We start from the raw sequence: 27236 nt of genomic DNA, 5'->3' as shown, positions 1-27236 counted from the left end.
AAGAATTTAGAGATTAGAAAGGCATCCTACAGTTTTTTGCATTAACTTTTTTTTTTTTACAACATTGTATTAAATATTATTTATCTTGATTACTGAGTTTTTTGGAGGCCCCTTAAATTTGCACCCTGGGAGAGTGCATTTCCCTCACCCTGGTCCTGGCCCCAAGAGAGGTAATCAGAAGGAATGGTTAGAGGAATAATTGCAAACAAACCTTCCTAGAATTTTGTCAAACAATGGACCAATTAATTAAACAAAGTAGATATTACGTGTTTAAGTATAATGGACACCCAGTAGGTGGATTGTCTCACTAATTTATGGAGAAAACTCACAGCTAGAAGTGTGGGTGGGTGGGGATACAAGAGAGACAACACAGCATTTCAGACTGGGCACTTCCTTTTGCTGAACTTGCCTCACAGAACTTGGAGTTTGCCCTGATACATGAGTTTGGTGCCACATTCTCTTGTTTGCAATGGACAGACCTGTGATATATGCTGATTTAAACTTACCCCGGGATTCTGGCCTTAAAAGTTCATCACCCCCGTCTCCTCCTCAGGGTAAGTGGCTTTTTTTCCTGTAGCATTTGTGTATCTTTCAGAGTTAGATTTTCCTCTTAAATTTACGGCTTTAAATTGTTGCTTTGAAGATGAGCAGCAGGCTTATATTAATGTTAAATAGGTATAGGATAGATTGCCTGGAAGCAATCGCAACTCTGCAGAAAAGCACATACCTCATAGATTTCTTTTTTATCAAGTTATCAGTGTGAAGGGTGAACCTGGCTCCTATTACTGAGCCTTGGTTAAAAGACCCTGAAGAAATATTTTACATGTATGAAAAAAGGAATATTTTTAGAGACACATTGCTACCTTGCTCTAATAGTAACCTAACTTATTCCAAATCCCTCTACTATATAACAATACTATGATTAAGTTCTAGTGCATTTGCATCCATAGCACTCCCTTCTGAATACAAAGTGTGGGCTTACTGACTAACGTCCTTCACTCTCCAAAGGGAAGGAGAAAAGACTTCTGGAAGAAAATTGTAATGAAGATCAAGACTTGAATGTAATTACAATCTGATAGTTTCTAACTTGAAAAGTATCACAGCTTAGATGGAGATAAAGCCACAAGACACTAGAGAATAATCCTAATGAACACATTTGACATTTGTTGAAGTCAGCACTTTTCTGTGTGTCAGAGGAGTTAGTATTCTGAGTGAAAGGAATGAGGAACTGTAATGCAAGGTAATAGGTGATGGAAGCCATGGCCTGGGAATGGATAAAAAGGGACCAGAAACTAGGCATAAAACATGTATAAAATTATCATGAGCTAGTATTACCTTCTTAAGTCTAAACAAATTTACTAACATTGATAATATTGCAATTTTTATCCATCCTGACATTCATTCTACATTGTGCTAAGCATGTAGATTGTATCTTCTTGGACAGTTTGAAACCATTAAATTATCAACATTCTAAATTAGGAAAAAAAGAGTAAATTTCACTATACTCTTCATATGAAGGTTAAGGGAAATTGGAGGATTTTGATAACCACAGTGAGCGTTTGCTCAAGCCGCTGTTATTTTCTGATGGGAAAGGGCAAGACTCTTTTTCTCTGTTCAGATCTAGCAAAATTGGGCAGAAGGGAAGTAATGTTGAAAGGAGATGTCAAAAAATAGATATAGAAAAAGACAGTGAGTTTTTCCTTGAAAACTACTATCTATGATCCTAAATCAATGGGTCCAGAAAACTTGTCTAGTCTGATAGTAATCATTGTGCTATAAAATATCATCCTGAAAGTAAATCAGAAAAAAAAATAGTAGAATAAAGTCCGAGAAAATTGTGTGATTATGAAACATTGATCTGGTATTACAATTATTGTGAAACCACAACTGAGCTCTTTGGCTAACCTGTCGACCGTGGTAACCATGTAGAAAAATGATTGTATCAAAGGCAGGCAGTAAAACCAGTGAGAGATGTGAGTGGTGACCTATATTGTTTATGGCCAAGAGTTTGATCTCTTAGAAGAGTAGATAAGGTGTTGGCAAAAAGCCTGCAGAGCTTATTCATTCATTCAAAAATAAGCACCTACTATGTGCCAGGAAGGCTCTAGGTGCTGAGGATACTGCAGTGAACAAAATGGAGAAAAAATAGTTTCCTTTATTGTATTTATATTATACTACTATGGACACATACACGTAACCAAACAACTAGGTATATATTAAAAGATTAAATGGTATTAAGTGCAATCAAGAAACATAAATAAATGGAATTGGGATTTAGTTTTTGGAGAGGGTACCGTATCAAACAGAATAATCATGGAAGGCCTCCTTGACAATATGGCATTTGGATCAAGAGCTGAAAGAAATGAAGAACAAAGGCATGCTTTCTGGGAGAAGACCCTTCTAGAAGTTGGAGCAGCAAGTGCAAAATCCTAGAGATGAGAACTTGCCTGTCATATTGTGGGAGGAGCAGGGAGATTAGTGTGAAATGGCAGCACGTATATATATGAAGAACAGCAAGAGATGAAGTTAGAGAAATAATGGGGAGACAGATTGAATACAGATTTGTAGACAATTTATAGACTTTTATAGACTCAGATCTGCTTGATAGAAAGCCATTGAAAGGTTTGGAGTAATGGAATGAGGTGAGTTAACATACTGTTTTTACCAAAACAAAGAATAGCCCTAAGTGAGTATTTCCAGATAATTAAAGTTTACCTGGCCTCTTCAGTTTGTTATTATAACCTCATTAACTCCAATCTCATGTAGTGCAGCAGAAAAACTTAATACAGGAAAGCATACCTCCCAGGCACAGGACTCTCCACTCAATTCCTTAAATTTTAGCAAAAATGAATATTTTTAAAGTCATTCCAAATTGCCTTTTACCTATAATTTTTTAAAAATGCTTTTAGAAAAAACAATAACTAGCGTTTATTGAACAGTTGCTATGTACCAGACACTATGTCTAGCATTTTAGAATTGTTTCACATACTCCTTTCCAAAAGCTTATAAGGTAGATATTGTTCTACATTCCACAGGTGCGGAAATTTGCAGTTTATTTTTAGGTTACATTGCCCAAACTAACGTCCTCAAATACAGATTTGCTAGATTTGACAGCCTCTGCTCTTAACCACCGGTATACTTCAGCAATAAATGTTAAAATAGTGATTATATGGAGCTTTCTCCATTTTTCCAAGTTTCAAGTTGTAATATATATAACATGTTATAAACCAAATGGGAAAAAAATGGGTCTTACTAATTAAGTTGAGGATAGGAGCTATCTAAACACAACTTGAGGCAGAGTAAATGTATGAATAACAAGAATAATTTCTGTTGGAGCTGATTTAATTTTGGAACTTTTAGCCCAGTATTTTCCAAGAATTTTTTTATTAGTAAGTGCCTTTATTATTTTGCTCTATGAAATCCATATTTTTTTTTAAAGATTTTGTTTTTTTCCTTTTTCTCCCCAAAGCCCCCCAGTACATAGTTGTATATTCTTCGTTGTGGGTCCTTCTAGTTGTGGCATGTGGGACGCTGCCTCAGCGTGGTTTGATGAGCAGTGCCATGTCCGTGCCCAGGATTCGAACCAACGAAACACTGGGCCGCCTGCAGCGGAGCGCGCGAACTTAACCACTCGGCCACAGGGCCAGCTCCTGAAATCCATATTTTTAAAGATGTCTAGAAGCAAAATACATTGATAAAGTCGTGAGTAATTTATGATCCCATTATATTAATTAATTAACATAATCACAACTTTTGATGAACATGAATAATAGAGTATATTGTTATTGATATGATTACAGAGAAAAACAAAGGCATTTGACTTTTTTTAGACTACGCAATATTATAGATGTAAGTTCACGTTATAATTATTGAAATACTGAAAATAATGTGCAAATTCACAAAACACTCTTCCTTGAATGACATACATTTGACGCTAGTTGGAGATGATTTTTCTAGATGATAGTAAAGCAGAGGAATCCATGTCCAAGAATAGAACTGTCATATATCACCAGTACCTAAAATGGTGATTGGCACAAAATAGAGCCTCAAAAAATGTATCTTGAATAAATGAAGGCCATCCTTTTTACACAAAATTCTTTGATTTACTTCCTACAATAGGGCATATGCTTCACTTTTGTATAGCACTTGGCAATTTTCAAAATATGTTTACATCTGTCTCATTTGATTCTGACACCAATCTTCCATACACATAACAAGCATAAATATTTCTATTTTATAAATGAGCAAACTCTCGGTTGGATCTGACTAAGATTGTGTCTTGTGGGACTCTACTTTAAGATGGCTGATAAATGTTCCTTCCTGCCCCCATCCCTCAGCCTGAATCTATCTATCTATATGTCATCCAAACCACATTCACTTTTTGTACCAGATGAACCCAACTGAGTTAACTGAGTATATTTTCTTAACTTCTCAGATATCTGTCAGTGTCCACGTTGGCATCAATTTGCTCTGAAACTTGGTTGTGCTGGAATTCTTCTTCTTGCCTTGACTGTGATTGTATTGAGTGTTTCAGGTGAGTGATGCAAGGTCATTTGTTTCTTGCTCTACTTATTTTGCTTTTATCATAAATATTAGAGTATCTTAACAAAATTTTGCCACCCCAAACAATGAAAGACCAATGAAATAAGAATAATTACAAAATAATGCTTCTAACAATGCTCAGCTCATATTTCCTTTGCACATTTCTCTTCCCAATTGTTCTGATAGTCTTCATGGGATATTTCACACGTGTTCTGACAACTTTAAAAAAGATCGTAATTATGACAAAAACATGACAATAACAAAGCAAATAAAAATTCCAATTATTTAGAGTTTCTTAACTATCTACTAAATCTCAGATTGCAGTAGGCAATCTATCCCTTGGTATAGGCATAAATTATACTCACTCTGAAAATGAGAAAGTTCAGGCATGAGTGTAAGCAATTTGAGAGTTTAAGTAACACCCCAAAGCTTGCTTATGCAGTATGTAACAGGTAACCTAATGGCTGTGTGGGTTCACTTATATATTTTCTTGTCTGTTTGTATATACTGTCTTCTAACTAGACTCTGTTACTACATTGCTATTGCCTTAATCTTCTGTCCATATTCAAGCTTATCGAGATACCTTAGTTTTCTCAAGTGATAAAGATAACATCCATTCCACCACACATTTCAGCATTTAATCTTAATGGTTTCTTCATATTTACTAGTGATATTCTTAGGACAAAAATCATCAATAGAAAAAAGCAGTGTGGATATTCAAGAGAGAAGGAACGAAACAACAGGTAATTTTGCGACTTGAATCTCCTAAGAATAACAGCCAACATTTGTTAGATATCAAGCATTACCTTAGTTAAGGCTCATAACAACCCACATGTTAAGACAGTATTATCACCTGATTTTATGCTTGACAAAACTGAGGCATGGCAAGGATAAGCAACTCTCTCAGGGTCATACAACTACTAAGTGGTGACACAGGGGATTGTGCTCAGGTGGTCTAACTTCAAAACCTATGATCACGCTGACAGCACACTGCCTCATGAAAAGCTGCTGCTAGGATATTCAATAACTAATAGACAAATATCAAGTTAAAAGTAAAATATGCATTTAAGTAGAATATTTGATACTTTAGTGAATGTCAAACAGTTAATTTTGGTCTGAAGTTAATTAATAGAACTCAAACATAAAATACTTTAATATTTACTGTATTAATTATTAAGACATTAATCTTGTTCCAGTAAGTGGTGTGTGTTAATAAAGACAACTATTGTTGAATGACTGTAGCAAAATGTGATATGTGTGCACATTCTTACAGAACAGAAATTTTAAGAAATCTGAAAAATCTTTCTGGAAAATGCTATCCAATAAGTCACATTAAGTAGGCAAATATATTATTTGGCAATTAGAAATTTTCTTATGATTTTTTTCTCATGGCATTTTTCATTAATTTAGTAAAATTAATTATTTCCTTTACACTTTGCATATTGTTTAAAGTAAGTATTTTTAAGACAAGTTTGACATTGGTCATGTAATAGAATAAGCACTGGTGACGAATTTAAGGCAACTCAGAAATAGTTTTGACTGTGCCACTATTTGATTGTATGGACTCGAACAAGTTATTCTGTCTATCTTAAAATTTAAGATGTGACTGCTCAAATTATTTCGACGGTCTTTTTCCTATTCTAAAATTCTAAGATTCCATTTTTGCTCAGTATAACATGTCACTAATTTCCAAATTCTTGGTACCAGAATGAACAATAGATCTCAAAAACTTCAAAATTGTAATAAATTCATTGATTATTCTATCAGCGATAATAGACTTCTGAGCATTTATAATGATGTGTGTGTGTGTGTGGTTGTGGTGGGGTGGGAACAGATTAGAAGTGTAACATTTATTATTTATTTTTTTCTTTCTCTTTCTTACTTTAGAGAGACCAAATCTGTTAAACTGCCCAACGGATTGGCATCTAATTCAAGAAAAATGCTTGTTTATTTCTCAAAATCCTAGCCCTTGGAATGACAGTCTAGCTGACTGTTCCACAAAAGAATCCATTTTGCTGCTTATTCGAGATCAGGAAGAATTGGTAAAATATTAAATAAAATATTTGAATAGAACCTAGCCGTTTCTTCTAATCATATCAGCATCTTTGGACTTTAGCCTAAAATTTCTATGCAGATGGAAGTAGCAACTTTGATTTCAAGAAGCTCACAATCTGAGAGACTAAACAGACAGATGAGCAAATAAATGAATATAATTTGATGAATACAATGATATAAATATAAATATGTAAAGAGAAATGTCACAAAGAAGGAATAATTAACTCTGATGCAGAGTTAGGAAAGGCTTCACAGAGGCAATACCTGCACTGGGTTTTAGAGGATGAGTAGAATACAAGCCGTGAAACAGATTCTGTATTCAGCCATTTCTTCTGTTCCATTTACAGAAACTCATACAAAAACTGATAGAACATGAAGGAATTCTATACTGGATTGGATTAAATTTTACATTACCAGAAAAGAACTGGAGGTGGATAAATGGTTCTTTTTTAAAACCTGATGCGTGAGTATTAGATAAGCTAATTTTAATGTTTAATTTACATAGTTTACATTGCGAGGTATTAATATGGTTATTGAAGATTGAGTTTTGTAATTTTAGTTTAGTTTAGAAATTCTCAAGAGGTTCAGAATAGGCTAAGAAGATGGATGATTCTGAGGTTGGTTGAAAAATTCTGTACATGAAAAGATATCAACCATTTACAACAATATATGTATTTATCTACAGTGGAGTCGTAGGAGACAGAGAATAGGCTAACTCTTTTGGGAGGGGCCCATGAAATACAAAAGTCTCTCACTGGAGGCTATTGGCACACAGAATTTTTTAAGTAGAATTTTTCAAACTATGGGACAATATACCATGGTAGGTTACAACCAGGATTGAAACCGTGAATATGAAAAGAATAAATTAGACAATATCAGAGTATAGAACCAAGACATTTAAAGGAAACTAAGCACACTGTGACAAATATTATAGTATATTTTAACCAGTGGTATAAAAGAGTTATTTGAGGAGATGTGACAAATATATGCATAGGTCACAAAGGAGCCATTTGCTGTTTTCTGTTGGATGTCTCATTATAGTTTTTTATGTAAGATGGTCAAAATAACCATAAATGAAATAGAAGCCTTGATGCTATACAGTTAAATTACATATTTTAACAGAATTCGAGGTTAATTGTACAGCAAAGGGGGTTTTTTCCCTCTCAGGCAAAAGTGTATAGGCATTCAACCAAGATTCTGTAAAGAATTTTTGATGAGTTTTTCAGAAAAGAGAACATTAACTGTTACATTTTATGTCTGTGAATGATTTAATCAAATATGCATAAATCAGAGTTAAAGTAGGTTTTTATCATTCCAAAGACAAGAGGTTGAAATTGAAAACACAGGACTGAGTTTATCTAAAATATAGTGATAACTCGTTAAGTGTGGAAAAGTACTAACATTGAAAGAAATGGCTTAATTAGCAAATTTTGACATTATTTGACCTATGTTCTAAAATATTATTTTAAACGTAAGACTTTAAAATAAAGATTATTTATCTTATTTATTTAATATAAAGATTATTTATTTTATTTTTAAAATAAAGATTATTTTAAAGTAAGTGTTCTGGACTGAAATAAATTTATGAAAAGGCAAACATGCTCATTCTGTTAAATAAAATCTATCCTGATTTTTTGTATGCTCTCTGGGAATTATTTTCTATATTTCATTTACATGTAAATGAAACTTCAATACTGGCTTGTTTTTATTTTTTCATACATAGTGAAGGTTAATTTTGGTTTATTAAGTTTAGCATGTATGTGTGTGTGTGTTTCTCATTGGGCCATGACGTTTATTTTATTGAGGTTTATAATAAAAATGAAATTGCAAAACACTGAAGTTTCTACAAGCAGAAATATAGGTAAAGTAGATGGATTAAATTCAGTTGAACATTCCATTTTATTTTGAGGATAAAAATGATGCGTGATCAAAACAGTAGTGATAGGTAAACCTGAAGGTGTCATGTTATAGTAGAAAGGGCATCAGTTAGACTCTGCTTTTATTTTAACTCTCAGCCCTGATCTTCAGGGAAGGAAAAAAACAGAGAGTGATAATTTTCTTCCACAGGATTGTTTTGGGGATTAAATGACATAATGTTGGAGAACTAGGCAGATATCAAGTCAAGAAAGGCCTGGGAAGCCACTGAGCACCTTTTGGAAAGGAATTCATCGACTTGGCAAGATGAGTGTTAAAAAAGTTATCTTGAAAATTGAAGAAAAGATCAGAAAGGTAGAAGAGATGAAAAAAATAGAGAAGACTTTTACAATAGCCCAGTTGACAGCAGTTCATAGTTTGACTAGAGCGTCCGCATTAGGAAGAGATTAGCTGCTCAGCTCCAAGGGGGCTGCGTGAAGAAACCGAACAAAAGAAAAAACAAAAGCTGTGATGGAACCCTACCCACGGTCACAACTTCACTTTCTATTTGAGACAAATGGATGGGTCTTGAACTCCTCTAATCCTTGCAACCCAATCCTAATACTGCCTATCCCATTGTTTGACTTCTATTCTCATGTCCACCTGCAGTGAGCCATAAGACTCACGCTTGTTTGAAACTAGTAGTATATTGAAGCAGACACCAATCAACCTCTGTTTGGAATGTGAAAAAAAGGAATCTCTGACTACGTACGATGTGTATTGAGCCTCTTTTCCTAACTGCATGCAAATTCTGTAGACCCTATATATCCAGCACCCTCCGTGTACTTATTACTTTTTGAGCACGTTCTTTGTTTAAACATGTCCACACTTCCAAGGACATCATTTTAATGCCTCTTCCAAATATTAGGCGGTTATATCCTGTATATTTAAGAAGATTGAGGCTCAGTGAAGAAACTTTTCACATGACATGTTAATACCAGAAAAAAGAGATTCAATTCCCAATTTCCAAAGCTTCTCTTGTTTTGCATCATTACAAAATTTCATGTTAGAAGGATTCTTGTCCAGTGAAGATGAACTTGAAAGTTCTAGAACTTCATATTAGCGTTACATTAAAATTTTATGCCATTATATTTGTGACTGTATACTTTCTCTATGCTTAATATTTAAGCATCTCATTGCTTCCTGAAAGTTGTAGAAAATATTGGCTGGTTGAGGAGAATTATGTGAGAAAATTCCAAACACTAAGAAAGTTTTTTCTTTTGCTCCACAGATTAAAAATTACTGGGGATGCTGAAGAAAATAACTGTGCTTTAATTTCGAAGGAAAAAATTTTTTCTGAGAACTGTGAGGCAGAAAATAAATGGATCTGCCAAAAAGAACTAAAATCTGTCAGAAATAAAGTGTGTCCAGACTCTTGACTGTATATCCCCTCTCAATTTACTTCCCATCACAAGTCTCTGTAATTTTAACTATATAACTATATATACTGTTAAAATGGTTTAATATACATTTAGTGGCACAAAGTGAGCAAATAGCACAAATTCTAAAATTGTTGTGAATCTTACAGAAGTTCATGTCTAAACTATTTATTCTATAAATGAGGCAACAGATACACAGAGAAGACGTGTACTATTTTAAGAGACAGAGATGTTCTGTCGCAAGAATCCTAGACCAGCTGAGGGGAATTGGTTTCTACTCCTGGCATATATGCGTAACCTTCATTGATACCTTCTATGCCTTAGCTGATCTCCAAAAACGTTGTAGTAAACGATTTCTAAAGTCTTGTGCATCTCTCATAGTCTGTGATTTTTCACAACACCACACAACTGGGTTGTGGCAGAATATTAATTAAAGTCCATTCTCTTGACTCTTACATCAGAGACACCTAACTAAAGGAGTTTGGAAAGAAAACTTACCTCTAGCCCCCCATTCCAAAATTCTTCCCATTTCAATTTTCTCATTTCTTCTTTATTTTCATTCAATGTCTCTTTCTACGGCTCACACATAATCTGTAGGAAATATGTTATCAAACTTTTCATTATTCTAATGGAAAATAAGTGATATTTTTTCAGTTCTGCAATTGGGGATATGAAGGTAACAAAAGAGAAATGTTTATTCTGATTGATCTCTTGGATGCTCACTTTTTAAAAACATATGCCAAATTTTCTATGGAAATTAAATAAATGATAAAACTCAATTTAGGCATGTAATAAAATTTCTGAAAAATAGATATCTACTTACTGTGATAATTCAATGTCAATTTGAATTATATAAATTAAAGTACGTACTCTAATGATGAAAATAATATTTCAATTCCTGTTTTCCATGCATGACGATTTTTAATACTTGTTAATATAAAATTTTAAACACATCAAAAATCCAAAGTATAATTCGTTTTGTACTAATTAGGGAAACATTCTAGACAAGAGCATCATTATGAAATAATATTTGATAAAAGTGAGATTTTGAAGTGTTTGATTCTTTGGGGGATATGAAAGAAATATTCCCACAATTGACAAAGTACATTTCCATCTCTTTGAAATGATATTCAAAGCAACCTTCTAAAGCAATTCAGGCTCCCTAAGCCCATTCAGTTAGTCCAGAATTCATTCCACACATAGACCTTTTCCGTCTCCTGTACTTGCTAGATCTGAAATCAAGTGCCCCTAAAGCACACATTTGTAAGAAACGTTCACAATTAAACTAACCCAAGAAGTTAGGTTTTGTCACTGTCATTTGCTTTTGCAGTTTTGGATAATAGAGTAAATTTGCAATTGGATATGATACTGCTGACATCATCTCTGAAACTCAAACTATGAAGGTACAACTCCATGAGAAAGCATGTCTAACCACATTCTTGGCAGGTTAAAAAATATTAGATCTCAAGGGAAACTTTCGGTAACAGTATTTGAGTCAATGTTTATCAGTAATAAACTACCCGCCACTCCAAGCCAAGTCAAAAGAGATACCTATTATGCCATTCAAGATCCACCATCTACATTTCTTCTGTGTAGCCCGTGCTCAGGCACATTGACTCCTCACCATTCTCCAGACACATCCTGACATTTTATGATTTTATGGTTTAATGCATGTTGTCCCATAAGTGTGAGGTGCACACAACCCCTTTGTTCTTTGCCTAGAAAAATCCTAGTAATTGTGGAAGGCTTGAATCAAATGTTAATTCCTTTATGAATTTTTCCTGAAATCTCTCTGTCTCTTACAAATTGCAATCTTTTTCTTCCCACTTTTCTGAAAGATGATTTAATTTCTTTTTTGCTATATTATAATTAGTTGTTTTTATGTTTGTAAGGCTGGTTCCACTCCTCTCCTGGCTAGAGTTGGACAAATACCAAGACAGAACAATTAAAGGAAGAAAAGAGACAGTCCCTGACACGTTTCAATATAGTAAGCTAAGAGGAGTAATGGCATAGTAACGGTCTATTTATGTTGTAGTAAATGGACCTTGAGGCTGGACCAATGAGATTCCTTTTATTTTTTATTTTTTATTTTTTTAAAGATTTTATTTTTTCCTTTTTCTCCCCAAAGCCCCCCGCTACATAGTTGTATATTCTTCGTTGTGGGTTCTTCTAGTTGTGGCATGTGGGACGCTGCCTCAGCGTGGCTTGATGAGCAGTGCCATGTCCGCGCCCAGGATTCGAACCAACGAAACACTGGGCCGCCTGCAGCGGAGCGTGAGAACTTAACCACTGGGCCACGGGGCCAGCCCCTGAGAGATTCCTTTTATTTATTTTCTATGCTATGTGCTTGGATTTGAACTCTATTTGCTTCTGTTTTATCTTCTGGCCCATCCATTCCACAGAGCTCTTCAATATACAAGGTATGCATTAACAAGTAGGTATTATGGAAAAACAATTATGATGGGAAAAAAATAAATGATAAAATATTCTTAATGCATTAGCCTAGTTTTGTCTTTCTTTTTTTTTTTTTTTATTGCTGAGGAAGATTCACCCTGAGCTAACATCTGTGCCAGTCTTCCTCTATTTTTTTAATATGTGGGCCGCCAGCACATCACGGCTGCTAACAGAGTGGTATAGGTCCATGCCTGGGATCAGAGCCCACGTGGCCAAAGCAGAGAAAACTAGATTTTTTTTTTTAACCATTGTTTCCAATCTATAGATGTGTAGGCAGTCAGCAATCAGATTCTGCTCTTTATAATGCAGGTAGGGTAAACAAGAATAACTTTAGACTTCCATACCAAGCAGGTTGGGAAAGGAAAATCCAGGAATTAAGGGTAAAAAGATAATTATAAAAAAATAAAATTTTGAGTTCTAAACACCTATAAAGTCATGAAGCAACTAACTTAAGCTGGTCTGGTGGGGACATCTTTTAGTCTACTCCTTGGCAGCAATTCAAGTTTACTTCTGCAACTGTTTGTGATGAACTCCATTCTGCCACCTTGTGGATTTTTTCGGCTTTGTTTTTGTTTTTGTGGCTGTGCTCGTTCTCTTCCAACCAAGCAAAACAAAACAAAGAAAAAATAGCTCTATATCAGTCAGAACGGGTTTATCCATTTTGTCCTTTTGCAACCCTTTGTTTACTTATTTCATAATATATGAAATTGGAAAATTATTTGCTTATTATTTTGTTGTTGTTGCTGTTATTATTGGTTACTATTACTACTACTACTGCTCTTAGTATTAGACTCTCTCCATGGGAATATGAGTTCCATGAAAGCAAGGACCTTCATGGTTTTATTAACCAGTGCATGGTTCTGGCACATAGTAGATGCTCAGTGAATATTTCCTGAACAAATAAATTATTATGTATTCAAATTTATGCATTGAATGGGCTTACCTAGGCGGTACTTGCTTGGGGTCTCTGATGTAGTTGGAGTGAGATGGTGACTGGGGTTGGAGTTATCACCAGGCCTCCCTCACTCACATGTGGCTTTTGATTATGACTGCTGCCTGGAACCTCAGCAGGGTGGCTGAGTTACAAGAGCAGTTTTTCTAAAAGGACCATTTTTCAAATAATAATACAAGCAGCATAGAATGATTTGTCAACATTTGGGAGGTGATTCACTAAGAGAGCTAGGACCCAAGTCTGATCCCCCAGGTATATGAAGCCAGTTGCTCTCTTTGATCTCAAAACAATCAATCAGGGCTCTTTCAAAATAAACATTGGAATGCTGCACAATCACAGTGTGCTTTGGGTTTATCTTTTGCGCTACATGGGAAATTTTCAATGTTCTACTTTAGGAAGTAGGTAACTGCTACATGGCTAAAAATTCCAAGGCAAAGGCATTCAGTAGGCATAATCCCTAAAGGTAATTCCAATTTTGACTGAAATTGCTCTTCAGGTAGCTCATTTTCTTCTCCAAGTTTTTGTTCAGGTATTTTTATTCATTAGTAATTATTTTCAGGCATGAAAAACAGTATCCAATTGTTACTACTTTATTTCATTTTCTTGTCTGGTGCTAAAGGGAATATAGGATGTTTAAATTAAAGATTAAGTGATTTTGTCTAATCTCCAATGGAGGGGTGGATCTAGAATGCAAAGTCTTCAATCACAGTTATCTTTGCCTGTTTCTTCACTGATGAATCCCAAGAACCTAGAAAAATGCCGGGCACGTGGTAGGCACTCAGTGACTATTGAATGGATGATGACACAAAAAGAAGTATAAACATTCCATGTCAGAGCTTAAGCTTTGGAGGAAATTGTAGGTAGCTAATAAAACAATGTGTCAGGAGATGCTATATGGGATAAAAATGGCTTTGCTCATACTGTTTTTCTAATTGAATACCCTTATTTTCTTCTTTACCTGTTGAAAACTTTGAATATTTTTTGACTCAAATTAAGTCTGTCTTCTCTGGAGCTACTCATGATTGGTTCAGACTTCAGTAAATGCTGTTTTCTATGAAATCTTGTTATACTTTCAAACTGGTTAATATTCTTTGTATTAAATATATTTTCAATTTCTTTCTCTCTCAATTTTGTTATCATGCTAAGACAAATGTAGGTCTTTAGGGCTATTTATCATATTTATTGTAAAATTTTCACACCGGCTTAGCATGTAATTGAGCAGCTTCTGGCTTATTAGTATTCTTTCCTAAAGGAACATCCATTGCAGTCATCAGCCAGAGACAGACAAAAACAGTTCAGACAAATAATTGCTAAACAAAATAACCCCCAAAATTTCTAACCAATCAAATCAGAACAGACAAATCAGCACCTAATTATTCAAAAATGTTTCAAATTTAAATAGTGGAATCATATAATGCTAAATAGGACTATAGTTAAAACAGGAAGTACAACTGTACTTACTACTTGAATCAGTTAAGGTTTTACTACATAACAAACCACCCAAAAACTCAACTGATTAAAACACGATTTAGTTTTGCTTGTGAGACTACAGTTTAGCTGGAAGATTCTATTGATCTGATCCTAATTCATGTGATTTTGTCTGAGTTCACTCACGCATCTGTGGGCAACTGACTGATCTGCTGAGGACTGGCTGGTCCAGGGTGACGTCAGTCACCAGTGGGTCAGTTGACTCATTGTCCAGTTGGCTGACAGATCTACATGTTTCTTATTCTCCATCACATTATCTCAAGTGGTTCACATGGAGGCTGGGCAGAGTTCCAAGGGGTAGAGGAACCTAGGTTTGTGAGTGAACACTGTCACTCTCCCCACATTCTTTTGGACAAATCAAGTAAAAAGGCCAGACCAGATTCAAGGGGCGGGGGAAACAGACTTCTGCTCTTGCTAGGAGGAGATGCAAAGTCATATTACAAAGGGCATGGGTACAAAGAGAGGTAGAGAACCAGAACTGGTGAAAATTTTTTCATCAATTTTTATGTAACCCTTGAAAATTATTTCTAGTTGTATCATGCTCCACACAGTGTACATGGAGAAATTTCTCCTGTTAATTGGGATATTGGTACTAGATGGCCACAAAATGCGCTTTCCAATAGAAGGATTCAACAATTCTGTGATTATACCCACAAAAATTAGAATGGAGGAGAAAAAACGGACTTTGAATCAATAAAATATGTCACTTAGTTTGAAAGTATGTTTTTCCTAGTGAATGGGCTTTAGTTTTGAGGAGGAAAAGAAGCTGCAAATAGCTTTCTAACAATGAGGAAGATCTAGTTCCTTTTGAAGCAACTGGAAAGCAGTAAAAGATCACCAGGCTCCCGGATGTGGCATGTCAGAAAGTTCCAGAGGATCATGAACAAGATGAATTGCCTGCTGTGTGAGAAAGATAAAGTTCACAGGGTAATTCATTCAGAACCAGGTCTATTTCATTTTCTTATCAAAGAAATTTATCATTTAATTGCCAGGTCCTCATCATATGTCCTATTGCCTACTGCCTTTTCATCCTTTATTATTTTGTTACATTACTCTCTCCTCCTTGCTTGTATATGGGATGGCAGTGCATAGGAGCAGGAAGACGAGTAATTGGCTCTAATTAAGTATCTCTATGGTAACAACTACAGAAACCCAATATATCTATAATGTGTTTTTGGAAACACCTATCCATATACTGCAAGCAGAGTGCACAGAGATGTTTTATGGCATCTGTAATCACATATGTACATATTTTAAGAGGAACTATGTTTCCTTCTCCATAGGAACCTATTCACAGCAACAGAATGTCAGTTGAGTTTATCAGACATTTCCTTCCAGTGTCATTGTCTCTGAGGACTAAGACTCTGAAAGTACACTGTTAGAGAGTTACCACATTCAAGTCAAACAAAAAGAGAAGTGACTCTTTTTACAAGTGGAAAGAAAGCCAAAGATTCCTGAGTCCAATTTCCTCACTTTACATGTGAGAGCTACTCACACCTGACTTAGGTAAGGTCACAAATTAAACATTGACAGAGCCAGGACTACAAATTAGATTTCTCCCAAATGATCAGTCTTTGCTTCTTTCTATTTCAGCATTTCTTCCACTTTCCAGCATGCCTATTTGAATGTTAACCTCTCTATTGTAGTGTGAATTTTCTCCATGATTTGCGTTTCCCTGATGATTAGTGATGTAGAGCATCTTTTCACGTGTCTGTTGACCACCTGTTTGTCTTCTTTAGAAATACGTCTATTCAGATCCTCTGCCCATTTTTAATTGGATTGTTTGGAGGTTTATTTGCTATTGAGCTGTATGAGTCCTTTATATATTTTAGATATTAACCCTTTATCAGATATTTGATTTGCAAATATTCTTTCCCATTCTGGTAGGTTGCCTATTCATTTTGTTGATGGTTTCCTTTGCTGTGCAGAAGCTCTTTCGTTTGATGTAGTCCCATTTGTTTATTTTTGCTTTTGTTGCCTTTGCTTTTGGTGTGAAATCCAAAAATTCATCACCAAGACCAATGTCCAGGAGCTTACCACTTATGTTTTCTTCTAAGAGTTTTGTGATTTCAGTTATTAGATTCAAATCTTTAATCCATTTTGAGTTAGGTTTTGTGTATGGTATAAGATAGAGGTCCAGTTTCATTCCTTTACATTTGGCTGTTCAATTTTCCCAATACCATTTATAGGAGCGAATGTCCTTTCCCCATTGTATCTTCTTGGCTCCTTTGCATGGACTTATTTCTAGCCTCACTTGAAAGAAATCTTAAGACTCACAGAGCATACTCACGTAAGGCCTTTAACTAAAGGCCACAGAGGCAGTGCAACAAGAAAAAGAGAATGCAGACAAACATTTGGGATCCTGGAGACTTCCAAGGGCAATCTCCCCAGGGTTCTTATTCACACATCACCTGCGTTCTGCCTTCAGATTAAACTACCAAGATCTGTGTAAGGACTTGTAGTTCTGGGAAAGCTCAAGAAAGAAGTTCCCCTCTGAGTTTTTATTCCCCACTGGTCATGTTTTCAAGTTAGGCTACCTAACTGGTTGTGCCGGTTGAAAACCATGAGTCAACAACTGGCCCTAGAGGTTGCCATGTGAGTTTAAACTTTAAACAGCACATTATCAATTCCACTACTCTTGTCTTTGCCAAGAGTCAAAGGCAGACAACCAAGAGTCCCCAGAGATAAGACTATACATTTTTTTATCCAATTCGGCTATAAGGTAATTTTATCCTAAACAGTTGAGCATTTCAATAGAAAGGTATTAGGAAGGGCTTGTTAGAGGATTTGGCTTTGTGGTAAGTGATTGGGGGAAAGTTCAATAAAGTGAGGCTTGCTCTGGATTTGATGCTGCCAGAAATCAGCATTTTGGTTCACTGAGCAGTTTGGTTATTGAGCATTGTAGAGGGATGGGGCTAACCTGCAGCTGTTCCTTGGTAGCTCCGTGATTATCTCCAGGGGCATCTGAAAACATAGGCAAGGCAGGAATGAATGCACTAGCTAATGATTTATAATGTGATGTTTAATGTGCCAGAAAGCACATGCATGTGCCCTATATCAGCTTGAATACATTTTTTACTGAAAATGTGTAAATTGTTGTTCTGTACCAGGTTTAACAGGTTTTGGCTATGTGACAAGAGAGGGATAAAAGAACACTCAATAAACTTGTGTCTTGATTTCTCCAAGACTGAGATACTGCACACACAACATGATGGTTCATGTTCCAGAGACAGAGCATGTCCTGCATGATTGGAAGAAGACCCTGGAAGATATGCATGGACGTCTAGGATCTTCCTGATGTTTACCTGTGCTTTCTTTCTCCTGTGGTATCAGATTTTTTCCTTTATTAAAACTTCACTTAAGTATAATTTTGGAGTTTTTGATTCCTTTCACTTGTATAACCCTGTATAATTGCTGAAGCTTTCTTAATAGTTTTAATGCAGGAGGCAGGCAGAACATAGCAAGACTTAAGTTGTAATGGGGAAAGAATCTGCAATCACTTATGTTAGCTGGGAGAGGGAGATAATTTAGTTATTTTTGTAGTTTTCACAGTGTTCCGATTTTTGTCTGTGCTTAGCTATGATCAAGGAGTGGCCTCGTTTTTGTCTCACTCTATCATGGTTCCAGAGTGACATTGTGTAATGTTTGTATTCTGTGAAATTATAATGTTAAGCAGGGCACACTGGCTAAGAGCTCTCAGGGATGAAGAACCCTCAGGGATGCTTTTTTCTATCTTAATCCCCTGTTTTTGGTTAAAGGCAGATGAATTCAAATATCTTCTCCCAATTGTTAGGTTGTCTTTTCGTTTTGTTGATGGCTTCCTTTGCTGTGCAAAAGATTTTTAGTTTGATGTAGTCCCATTTGTTCATTTTTTCTTTTGTTTCTCTTGCCCGGTCAGACATGGTACTTGAAAATATGCGGCTAAGACTGATGTCAAATTGCGTACTGCCTATGTTTTCTTCTAGAAGTTTCGCGGTTTCGGGTCTTATATTCAAGTCTTTAATCCATTTTGAGTTGATTTTTGTGCATGATGTAAGATAATGGTCTACTTTCATTCTTTTGCATGTGGCTGTCCAGTTTTCCCAACGTAATTTATTGAAGAGACTCTCCTTTCTCCATTGTATGCTCTTGGCTCCATTGTTGAATATTAACTGTCCATAAATGTGTGGGTTTATTTCTGGGCTCTTGGTTCAGTTCCATTTATCTGTGTGTCTGTTTTTGTGCCAGTACCATGTTGTTTTGGCTACTATAGCTTTGTGTTATATTTTGAAATCAGGGATTGTGATACTTCCAGCTTTGTTCTTTTTCCTCAGGATTCCTTTGGCTATTTGGGGTCTTTTGTTTTTCCATATAAATTTTAGGATTCTCTGTTCTATTTCTGTCAAAAATGTTATTGGAACTTTGATCAAGATTGCATTGAAACCTATAGATTGTTTTGGGAAGAATGAACATTTTAACTATATTATTTCTTCTAATCCGAGAGCATGGAATATCTTTCCATTTCTTGGTGTCGCCTTCAATTTCTTTCAACAATGTTTTGTAGTTTTCAGTGTACAGATCTTTCACCTCTTTAGTTAAGTTTTTTCCTAGGTATTTTATTCTTTTTGTTGCAATTGTAAATGGGATTGTATTCTTAATTTCTCTTTCTGCTGCTTCATTATTAATGTATAGAAGTGCAATCAATTTTTGTATGTTGATTCTGTATCCTGTGACTTCTTCATTATTATTTCTAAACTTTTTTAATGGATTCTTTAAGGTTTTCTATATATAAAAGTGTGTCATCTACAAAGAGTGACAGTTTCACGTCTTCTTTTCAATTTAGGTGCCCATAGAGGGATGAATGGATAAAGAAGATGTGGTATATATACTAATGGAATACTACTCAGCAATAAGAAATGATGAAATCTGGTCATTTGTGACAACATGGATGGTCCTTGAGGGTATTATGTTAAGCGAAATAAGTCAGAGGGAGAAAGTCAAATACCATATGATCTCACTCATACGTGGAAGATAAAAGCAAGGACAAACAAACACATAGCAGAAGAGATTGGATTGGTGGTTACCATGGTGGGGGGTGGCAGAAGTGGGGATTAGGCACACATGTGTGGTGATGGATTATAATTAGTTTTTGGGTGGTGAACATGATGTGATCTGCACAGTGTTCAAGGTATATTGTGATGTACATCTGAGGGCTATATAATGTTATAATCCAATGTTACTGTGAAAGAAAGAAAGAAAGAAAGAAAGAAAGAAAGAAAGAAAGAAAGAAAGAAAGAAAGTCAATCAGATGAATTCAAGTCATAAGACATTAATCTGTGGTATCCAGATCTTCACCATTGTTGAAATTCTGTGAATCAGGAGATTTTCCAGAGAATGCTATTTGTAGTTGGACTAGGGTTAGTCCATCATGCTGCTATTGTCAAGACAAGTTGTTGCATCACATGATGTGATAATGGCTGTGCAATAGCACCTAAGACTTTGGATAGAAAGCAAATAGCCAGCTGCAACACAGACAATAAGATTGTTTTAGTCCTTGAAATATACCATGAAACCAGGGACCTGGATAATCAAACCCAGACCAGTAAAACATGTCCTTTACAGGTCTGTTTTAAAGTGCCAAGTGGCTTTTTCTTTTAGCTTAGTCATGGGCTGTTTACTTGACTGTTCACATATATGAGGTACAGAAAGAAGTGTTTGCTATAACACAACACCCTCTTGGGAGTTCCTTAAGAGGAAATCATAGGCTATGCTAAACTTGGCTAATGGACTTAAAATTCTTTGCTGGGTTTTAAGAGCAGAAGTGATGTCCACAGAAGCAGCAGTACACTAGAAGTGTACATCCCCTTTGGTAGGATAAGTATCCTTCATTTTAACTGGAGTGAATCAATCACTGGTCCCTCAAGGAGGTCAGATTTTATGAGTAGAATTAAATAGTTCCTGCAAAGCATGCTGGAGTGTTTCTGAGAGAACAGAAGACAGACTATTCTAACAATGATAGTTCTGAAATTATACTCACTTCTGATGGGTTGGGTTTATCTGGTAAGGATACAATGACCTCAATAGAAGTATTTTGTTGGGGGTAGGGTCAAGGTCCAATTGGTATAAAGGTTGGAATTAATAATGTAAGGGTAATTTAAGTACCATACAAGATCTGTAAAAGAAAATCTGCATTCTGAAATATTTTAGCAATGTTTCTCAATATTTTTTCAATTTTGTCTTCTAAACAGACTTTTTAGGTGTTTTGTTTCTATTTGCCATACCCTCTCAATCTTAATACCATAGATATAGATATATACTGTGTATCTGTTTATGTACTGTATGTATAACCATGCTTGTACATCAAAAGAGTAAGACATTTTCAACCCATAAGAACTGATTTTTGCACCCTTGAGGGTTGTGTCAATCCTGTTGAGAAGGTATGTTTCAAAGAGAACAGCTATTAGATGCTCAATGGCAAGAAGAGATCAGAGATAATAGAGTTACCATCAGTTAATTCAAAGTAATAACTCCGGTATGAAGAAAATGTACAAGGAAATTTTGTTTTTCCTTAAGTAATAAATGACCATAGGGTGTCAAAAAGAATTGAAGAATAGCTCCCTTAAGGGAGCTTGTTGAGAAATCACTCCGTCAAAATGGAGTGTTAAAATACAGTGGTAGGCAAGACTAGAGAAGAAGAAAGGGAAAGAAATAAGATGATAGAGAGTAAGAAAATTTTGTTCTATCATCTTGGGTAAAAGTTTTATACTCCACACAATTGTCTCTTAAGAGGGCACTTAAGAATCCTCAACTTAAAGTCTCCCAATGGAATGGAGAACCCAGTGATATCCAGTGGTCAAGAGAAGATGGTGTATGTCTCCTTAATTGGGAAACATGAATCCAAGGATCAACACCTTTGGAGTTTTCCTGCTGTGCTAGTTGTTACAGTACCTAGTAAAATTCTTTCCTTCGAAGGGAAAGGATGGAGTTTTTTATGGTGTTCTTTGAGAAGAATAAATTTCCATGTTCAAGTTATGAAGGGGGGTGCTTGACAGATTATTTTAGAAAAACTGTTTGTATCTGTTTAATGATAAGACTGGTTGTGTCTAGTCATATCTGTTCACAATAGGGAAGTACCCTAAATATGTGGGGTGGCCAGTTATTAATCCATAAGGAGAGTCTGTATCAAGGCTTATGGAAATACCTTAGGCCATGGAGGTTCTAGAGGCTCTGAGAGATTTGCCAATTTTTGGTTTTTGAATTCCATTTGTTCTCTCTACTTTTCTCTGAAGATTGAGGATGAGACCAATGAAGCTTTTGAGTAAAAAGTAAAGCCTTATAAAGGTATTTAATACTGCTGTCAATGAAAAGTAGTTCTCCAAATAAGCAAACAATGACCAAGCGCATGGAACATGATCATTTAATGTTTAAATGTTGATCTTCATCTCTTTTTACCTGGAAAGCCCAAATGAGGATAATTTTCTTAGTCATACGGACTGATTTAAATTCAAGGAGAGGTTCATGTTCCAAGATTAAATTTAAATCTGTAATTCTATAGCCTGCTTGATAATTTCAAGTTTTTGTTTTTAAGTGTAAACCATTATAAAACAAAATTGAATCAGAATTATCCAGGGGAATTTTCAAAAGGTCTGTGTAAAGCATTGATAATTTTCTAACTGAGATTAAAACGTTCAGGGATTCTCTTTTTTTTTAGTGGAGGAAGGAGCACTCTTGGCTTCAGCGTGTTACAGCAATGGAGAGTGACACGTGAGGAAGAGATAAACAGTGTGAGGACTTTGACATCACTCCAAGTGCCATCATTGACAAGAGTATTGAAATCTAGAATCCTAGTAGCAAAAATATTTTCATAAATAATTATTATACCAGTCTTTGTGCTTAAACATGAGTACCCTTTTTTAAATCTGAAAAGTATACAATCATTGTAACATATTTACATTATATTATTTAACTTATATATCAATAAACCTAGGAAAATGTACTTTCTTCTAGACTTATCAGTTCTTTTCTTTTAACTTAAGTTTGATAAACAAGTGTTCTCACAGTATTCTGAAATAATCAAATTTTGAGACTGACAAACAGACGATTATTTTTATTATTCTTATTCCATTTCTTCAAGTAAAATAAAGGAGCAAATGTGTTACCCAGGGGCCTTTCTAGGACCCAAAAATGGATTATACATAAAAAGATATCTTAACAGTTCTATTGTTCCTACTTTGAGACCTAAATTTGAGAAAAGTAAAATTTGCTAGTGCCAAAGGAAACCAAATATAAATAAAATATTGTGTTTTAAAAACACATTTCAACAAGAAGCCAAGATTAATAGGAACTTTTAATATTTAAAAAAAGGAGCTCTTGTTAAAATACATCAAGAGCAAGTTTATCAGAATATATTGGTGAACAAAAAAGAGCGTCTCTTTTCTGGAACAGAAAAAAGGAAAAATTTTAGTTTTACTCTTGTATACCATTTATGTGAAAATTTGTAGTAGAGGGTTTATTAACACATTTCTATGCATGCATTTACACATATAAAGATATATAAATACACAAGTAGATGATAAATTTAACTAAAGATAAAAATAAATTTAACGAAATATAATTACCTTATAAGTAAATTAAATAGAACAATGTCTACATTATATTGAATTTACCGTCTTAATAAAGTATAAAAATGTCCTTAATGAACAGACTAATGATATTATCTTGTATATTAATTCTTGTTTCTCTGTAAGCATTGAACCATAAATATTCAATCATTTATATTAATTATCATGTTCAATCATATTGGTAATTTTCTATATTAAATTGTGTGATTTCTGTCTCCTGACTGGGCCCTGATGCATGCAAACATGAAATTAGGTCTATTACAAATTCAGTATGACAGTATTTGGCAGTGCCATTATATTTTCTTAGGACTTAAATGGAGAAAATGCTGTATTACAGGCTTGCTCAATATTCAAACCCAGTCATAACCTACAAACCCCAAGCCTCGGTCTGAATAATTACAATTAAACATGTATGTCTCCAGGTTGAATTCTGCACTTCCACTTCAAACTAAGTATAAGCTGGATTTTAAGAAAGTAGATAAACAGAACATCTCCAACATTTCTTTATTTAGTTCTCTAGGGGTTATCTAGATAACTGTTATTAATATCTGCAAAATATAGGAATTCTTAAATCCCCTACAAGCAAATGGTCATCTAACTAGAGTCTAAAAGTTTACCTAAATAGACACAATTTCTTACCTTTAAATTTTTGATAATGTAGCGACAGTTTTCAAGGTGGGCACTGATGTGGGCAGATGTGTAAAATCATAACTCTCTCATTATTATTCTCTCGAGGCAACACTTTATTGTAGTCACTTAGAAGAGGAGGAAATCACAGAATACAGAATTATTTTCTCTTGTCACATAGATATTAAATGGTCTTGGCTAAAAAGCAGGTTTTCATTAATTGAGTAAGTAATCTATCTAACTGCTCGTTATCAACAAGTAAATATTGAATATTTGCAGTGTGGAAAGTGCTTATCAAATAGTCAGTGGATTATAGGGTGTGGCCACAGTGAGGTGGAAAGATATTTAACATATAGTTCTTGCCCAAACATAATCTATTTCAATACAAAACCAAAATCTGTGTTGTAGCTTATAAGAAAAAAACACACAATTTAAATTGTAGTTTTCTTCCATACCTCAAAGACTCCCTTACTACCTGAAACCTGAATTCACCCTAGATATAGACTTTTACACAAATTAAATTCTAAGGATCCAGATCTGGAAATGAATTTAGAGATGAATTTACCCATTAGAGATTGAGGAAAACATGGATTGGGAAATAAAATAACTTGTATCACAGAGATATTTAAAATTTTAGGATTAGAATGCAGGTATTTGAGTATTAGAGCAGACCATGTGACATATATAAACTGAGAAAATCAGTATTGCATAGTGGTTAAGAGGTATGGTCCCTGGAGGCAGACTAGGGAGCCACTTATTACCTATGTGACCTTGAATAAGTTAACTAATCTTGCAATGTCTCAGTTTCTTTATCTGTAAAATGGGGATAATGACAACAGTAACCACCTCCTAGGACTGATAATGTGATTTAAATGAGGTCCACATGTAAAGCACTTGGAATAGTGCCTGGTGCATAGCATGTGTTCAGCAAGTGATGGCTTTAAAGAAACTTTGTGTTAGGAAACACCTTGGGAAACATATTTTTCAACCTTTCACCATAGTAGGCCACTTAAAAAAAAAAATCCCTCTCGAATAAACTATTCAGCCTTTGCTTAAAGACATAGAATAATGGGACATTTTAATTTTAGGGTTACTCTGCAATAAATGGGAGCTTTAACATGATAATTGGAAGCACCTGGTTTTCAGTGCATATCTTTTTTTTTCTATCAACTATAGTCACCATGCTATACATTAGATCCTCACACCTTATTCATCCTATAGGTGAAAGTTTCTTCCCTTTTACCAACCTATCCCCATTTTCCCCAGCTCCTGGCACTCAATATTCCACTTTCTGTTCTATGAGTTCAACAATTTTTTTTTTATTCCATATGCAAGTGATTTCATACTGTATCTGTCTTTTCCTAGCTTATTTCACTTAGCATAATGCCCTCAAGAGTCACAAATTGCTTCCTCTTGCTTCTTTTAAGGCTCTCTGTCTTTAACTTTTGACAATTTAATTATGTGTCTCAATGAGGGTTTCTTTGGGTTCATCTTATTTGGAACTCTCTGGGATTCCTGGACCTGGATGTATTTCTTTCCCCAGGTTAGGTAAATCTTTAGCTACTATTTCTTTAAACAGGCTTTCTTTCCCTCTTCTTATTTTGAGATACCTATAATGCATATATTGGTTTGCTTATTGGTATCCTATAAGTTCTATATGTTATCTTCACTCTTTTTGCATTCTTTTTTCTTTTTTTCTCCTCTGATTAAATTATTTCTGCTGCCTTGTCTTCAAGCTTGCTGATTTATTCTTCTATTTGACCTAGTGTGTTGCTGAATCCCTCTATTGAATTTTTCAGTTAATTATTGGATTCTTCAGCTCTATGAGTTCTGTTTGATACGTTTTTCTACTTTCTATCTCTTTGTTGACATTCTCACTTTGTTCATGTATTGTTCTCCTGATATCTGTGAGCAGCTTTATGACTGTTATTTTGAACTCCCATTGGGTAAATCACTTATCTATGTTTTATGAAGGTTGGTTTCTGGAGATTTATCTTGTTCTTTTTTTTTGGAACATATTTTAATGTTTCTTCATTTTCCTTGACTCTCTGTGTTGTTTCTGCACATTAATTAAACAGATACCTCTCCCAGTCTTAACAGACTGACTTCATGTAGGAGATGAATCTTGTCAATCAGCCTGGCCCAAGCTCCTGGTTGCCTCTCAAACCTTTGTTATTGTCCAAGCCACAAATCTTTGTTCTTAGTGGCTCCTAATAGTTGAGAGTGTGCCAAGACCTATCAGTGTCTTAATGGCATGGGAAATGCCCATACTCATGTTCAGATTCCTGGAGGACTACTAGTTACCCACCCCTCCAGCTCCCCAATGAGAGCCAATTGGAAGCCTGACCTCAGGTAGCAGCTGGGAAAGTCAAGACATTAGTGACAAAGTCTAGCTTATATCAGGGAGAAACTGGGAGATGGGTGCTTTTGCTTACTCACTCTATGTTAAGCCAGAGGGAATAGCTACTAGGAGTGCTTGTGTGCCCAAATAGAACCATCTTGTTTTTGTGTGTGGTCTCAGATGACTCATGAGTGCTGAGCCCCATCAGTTCCCAGAGCTGAGTGCTTTGGGAGACAGTCCCTTAGGTGGCAGCTGTAACAGTTTTAGATGCTAAATGTGTGGACAATCTCCTTCTAGGGAGAAGCTGAAGACTTGGTTTCATTGTTGGAGTGAGCCAAGGGGAGAAGGTGAGGGAAGTGCTCAGCAGCTCTTTTAGGCTGTGGGGAATATCCCACTAAGCACTTGGATGTGGACTAATTAGAAGCTAGACCCTCAGGCAGCAGCTGGCAAAGTGTGTAGTCAAACTCCTTCCAAGGAAAAAACTGGGAGATGGATGTTTTGGTCTGCTCTCTCTGCACTGAGGGGGGCAGGGAGAATAGCCTCAGGGAGTGCTCACATGCCCAACTAACAACTGACTCCTTGTTTGCTATAGTCCTCTGGAATTCAAGCCCTGTAGATAGATTCACAACAGAGGGGGTATAGACTGAACATACCTCAACACAATAAAGGTCATATACGACAAACTCACAGATAAGATCATACTCAGTGGTGAAATGCTGAAAGCTTTTTCTCTAAGATCAAGAACAAGGTAAAGATCGAGAAGAAGACAAGGATGCCCACTCTTGCCACTTTTATTCAGCATGGTATTGGAAGTCCTAGACACAACATTTAGGCAAGAAAAAGAAATAAAATGTATTCAAATATGAAAGGAAGAAGTAAAACTG

General features: G+C 35.4%; 1 protein-coding gene and 1 long non-coding RNA gene across 4 annotated transcripts; both read left to right on the top strand.

Annotated features, from left to right (window-relative positions):
- The first annotated feature begins 303 nt into the window (after positions 1-303).
- Positions 304-10254, top strand: KLRB1 (killer cell lectin like receptor B1). Of its 3 annotated transcripts, none has more exons than XM_001499255.5 (6): positions 304-554; positions 4436-4534; positions 5211-5285; positions 6430-6584; positions 6945-7060; positions 9743-10254. In XM_001499255.5, exons 1-6 carry the CDS (start codon positions 470-472, stop codon positions 9888-9890), a joined length of 678 nt encoding a protein of 225 aa, XP_001499305.1. In that variant the 5' UTR covers positions 304-469; the 3' UTR covers positions 9891-10254. The 3 variants fall into 3 exon arrangements, with proteins under 3 accessions (XP_001499305.1, XP_005610974.1, XP_005610973.1); XM_005610916.4 differs by having other exon boundaries at positions 367-554; positions 5223-5285; XM_005610917.4 differs by lacking the exon at positions 5211-5285 and having other exon boundaries at positions 307-554.
- Positions 10255-17415: 7161 nt separating this feature from the next.
- LOC111773915 (uncharacterized) lies at positions 17416-23186 on the top strand. The gene is made up of 3 exons (XR_011439678.1): positions 17416-17506; positions 17895-18110; positions 19607-23186. It is a non-coding gene; the product is annotated as an uncharacterized lncRNA (long non-coding RNA).
- The last annotated feature ends 4050 nt before the right edge of the window (positions 23187-27236 follow it).

This window comes from Equus caballus, chromosome 6 (genome assembly GCF_041296265.1).
Source record: "Equus caballus isolate H_3958 breed thoroughbred chromosome 6, TB-T2T, whole genome shotgun sequence".
Taxonomy (NCBI): Eukaryota; Metazoa; Chordata; class Mammalia; order Perissodactyla; family Equidae; genus Equus; species Equus caballus.
The sequence above is the reverse complement of the archived record's forward strand: the minus strand, read 5'-3'. Positions and strand labels throughout refer to the sequence as shown.

Coding starts and splice junctions, on each gene's coding strand:
- KLRB1 (XM_001499255.5), top strand. CDS start 470: ATGGACAGACCTGTGATATATGCTGATTTAAACTTACCCCGGGATTCT. Junction 6,585..6,944: donor TTCGAGATCAGGAAGAATTG/GTAAAATATTAA, acceptor TTCCATTTACAG/AAACTCATACAAAAACTGAT. Junction 7,061..9,742: donor TCTTTTTTAAAACCTGATGC/GTGAGTATTAGA, acceptor TTTGCTCCACAG/ATTAAAAATTACTGGGGATG.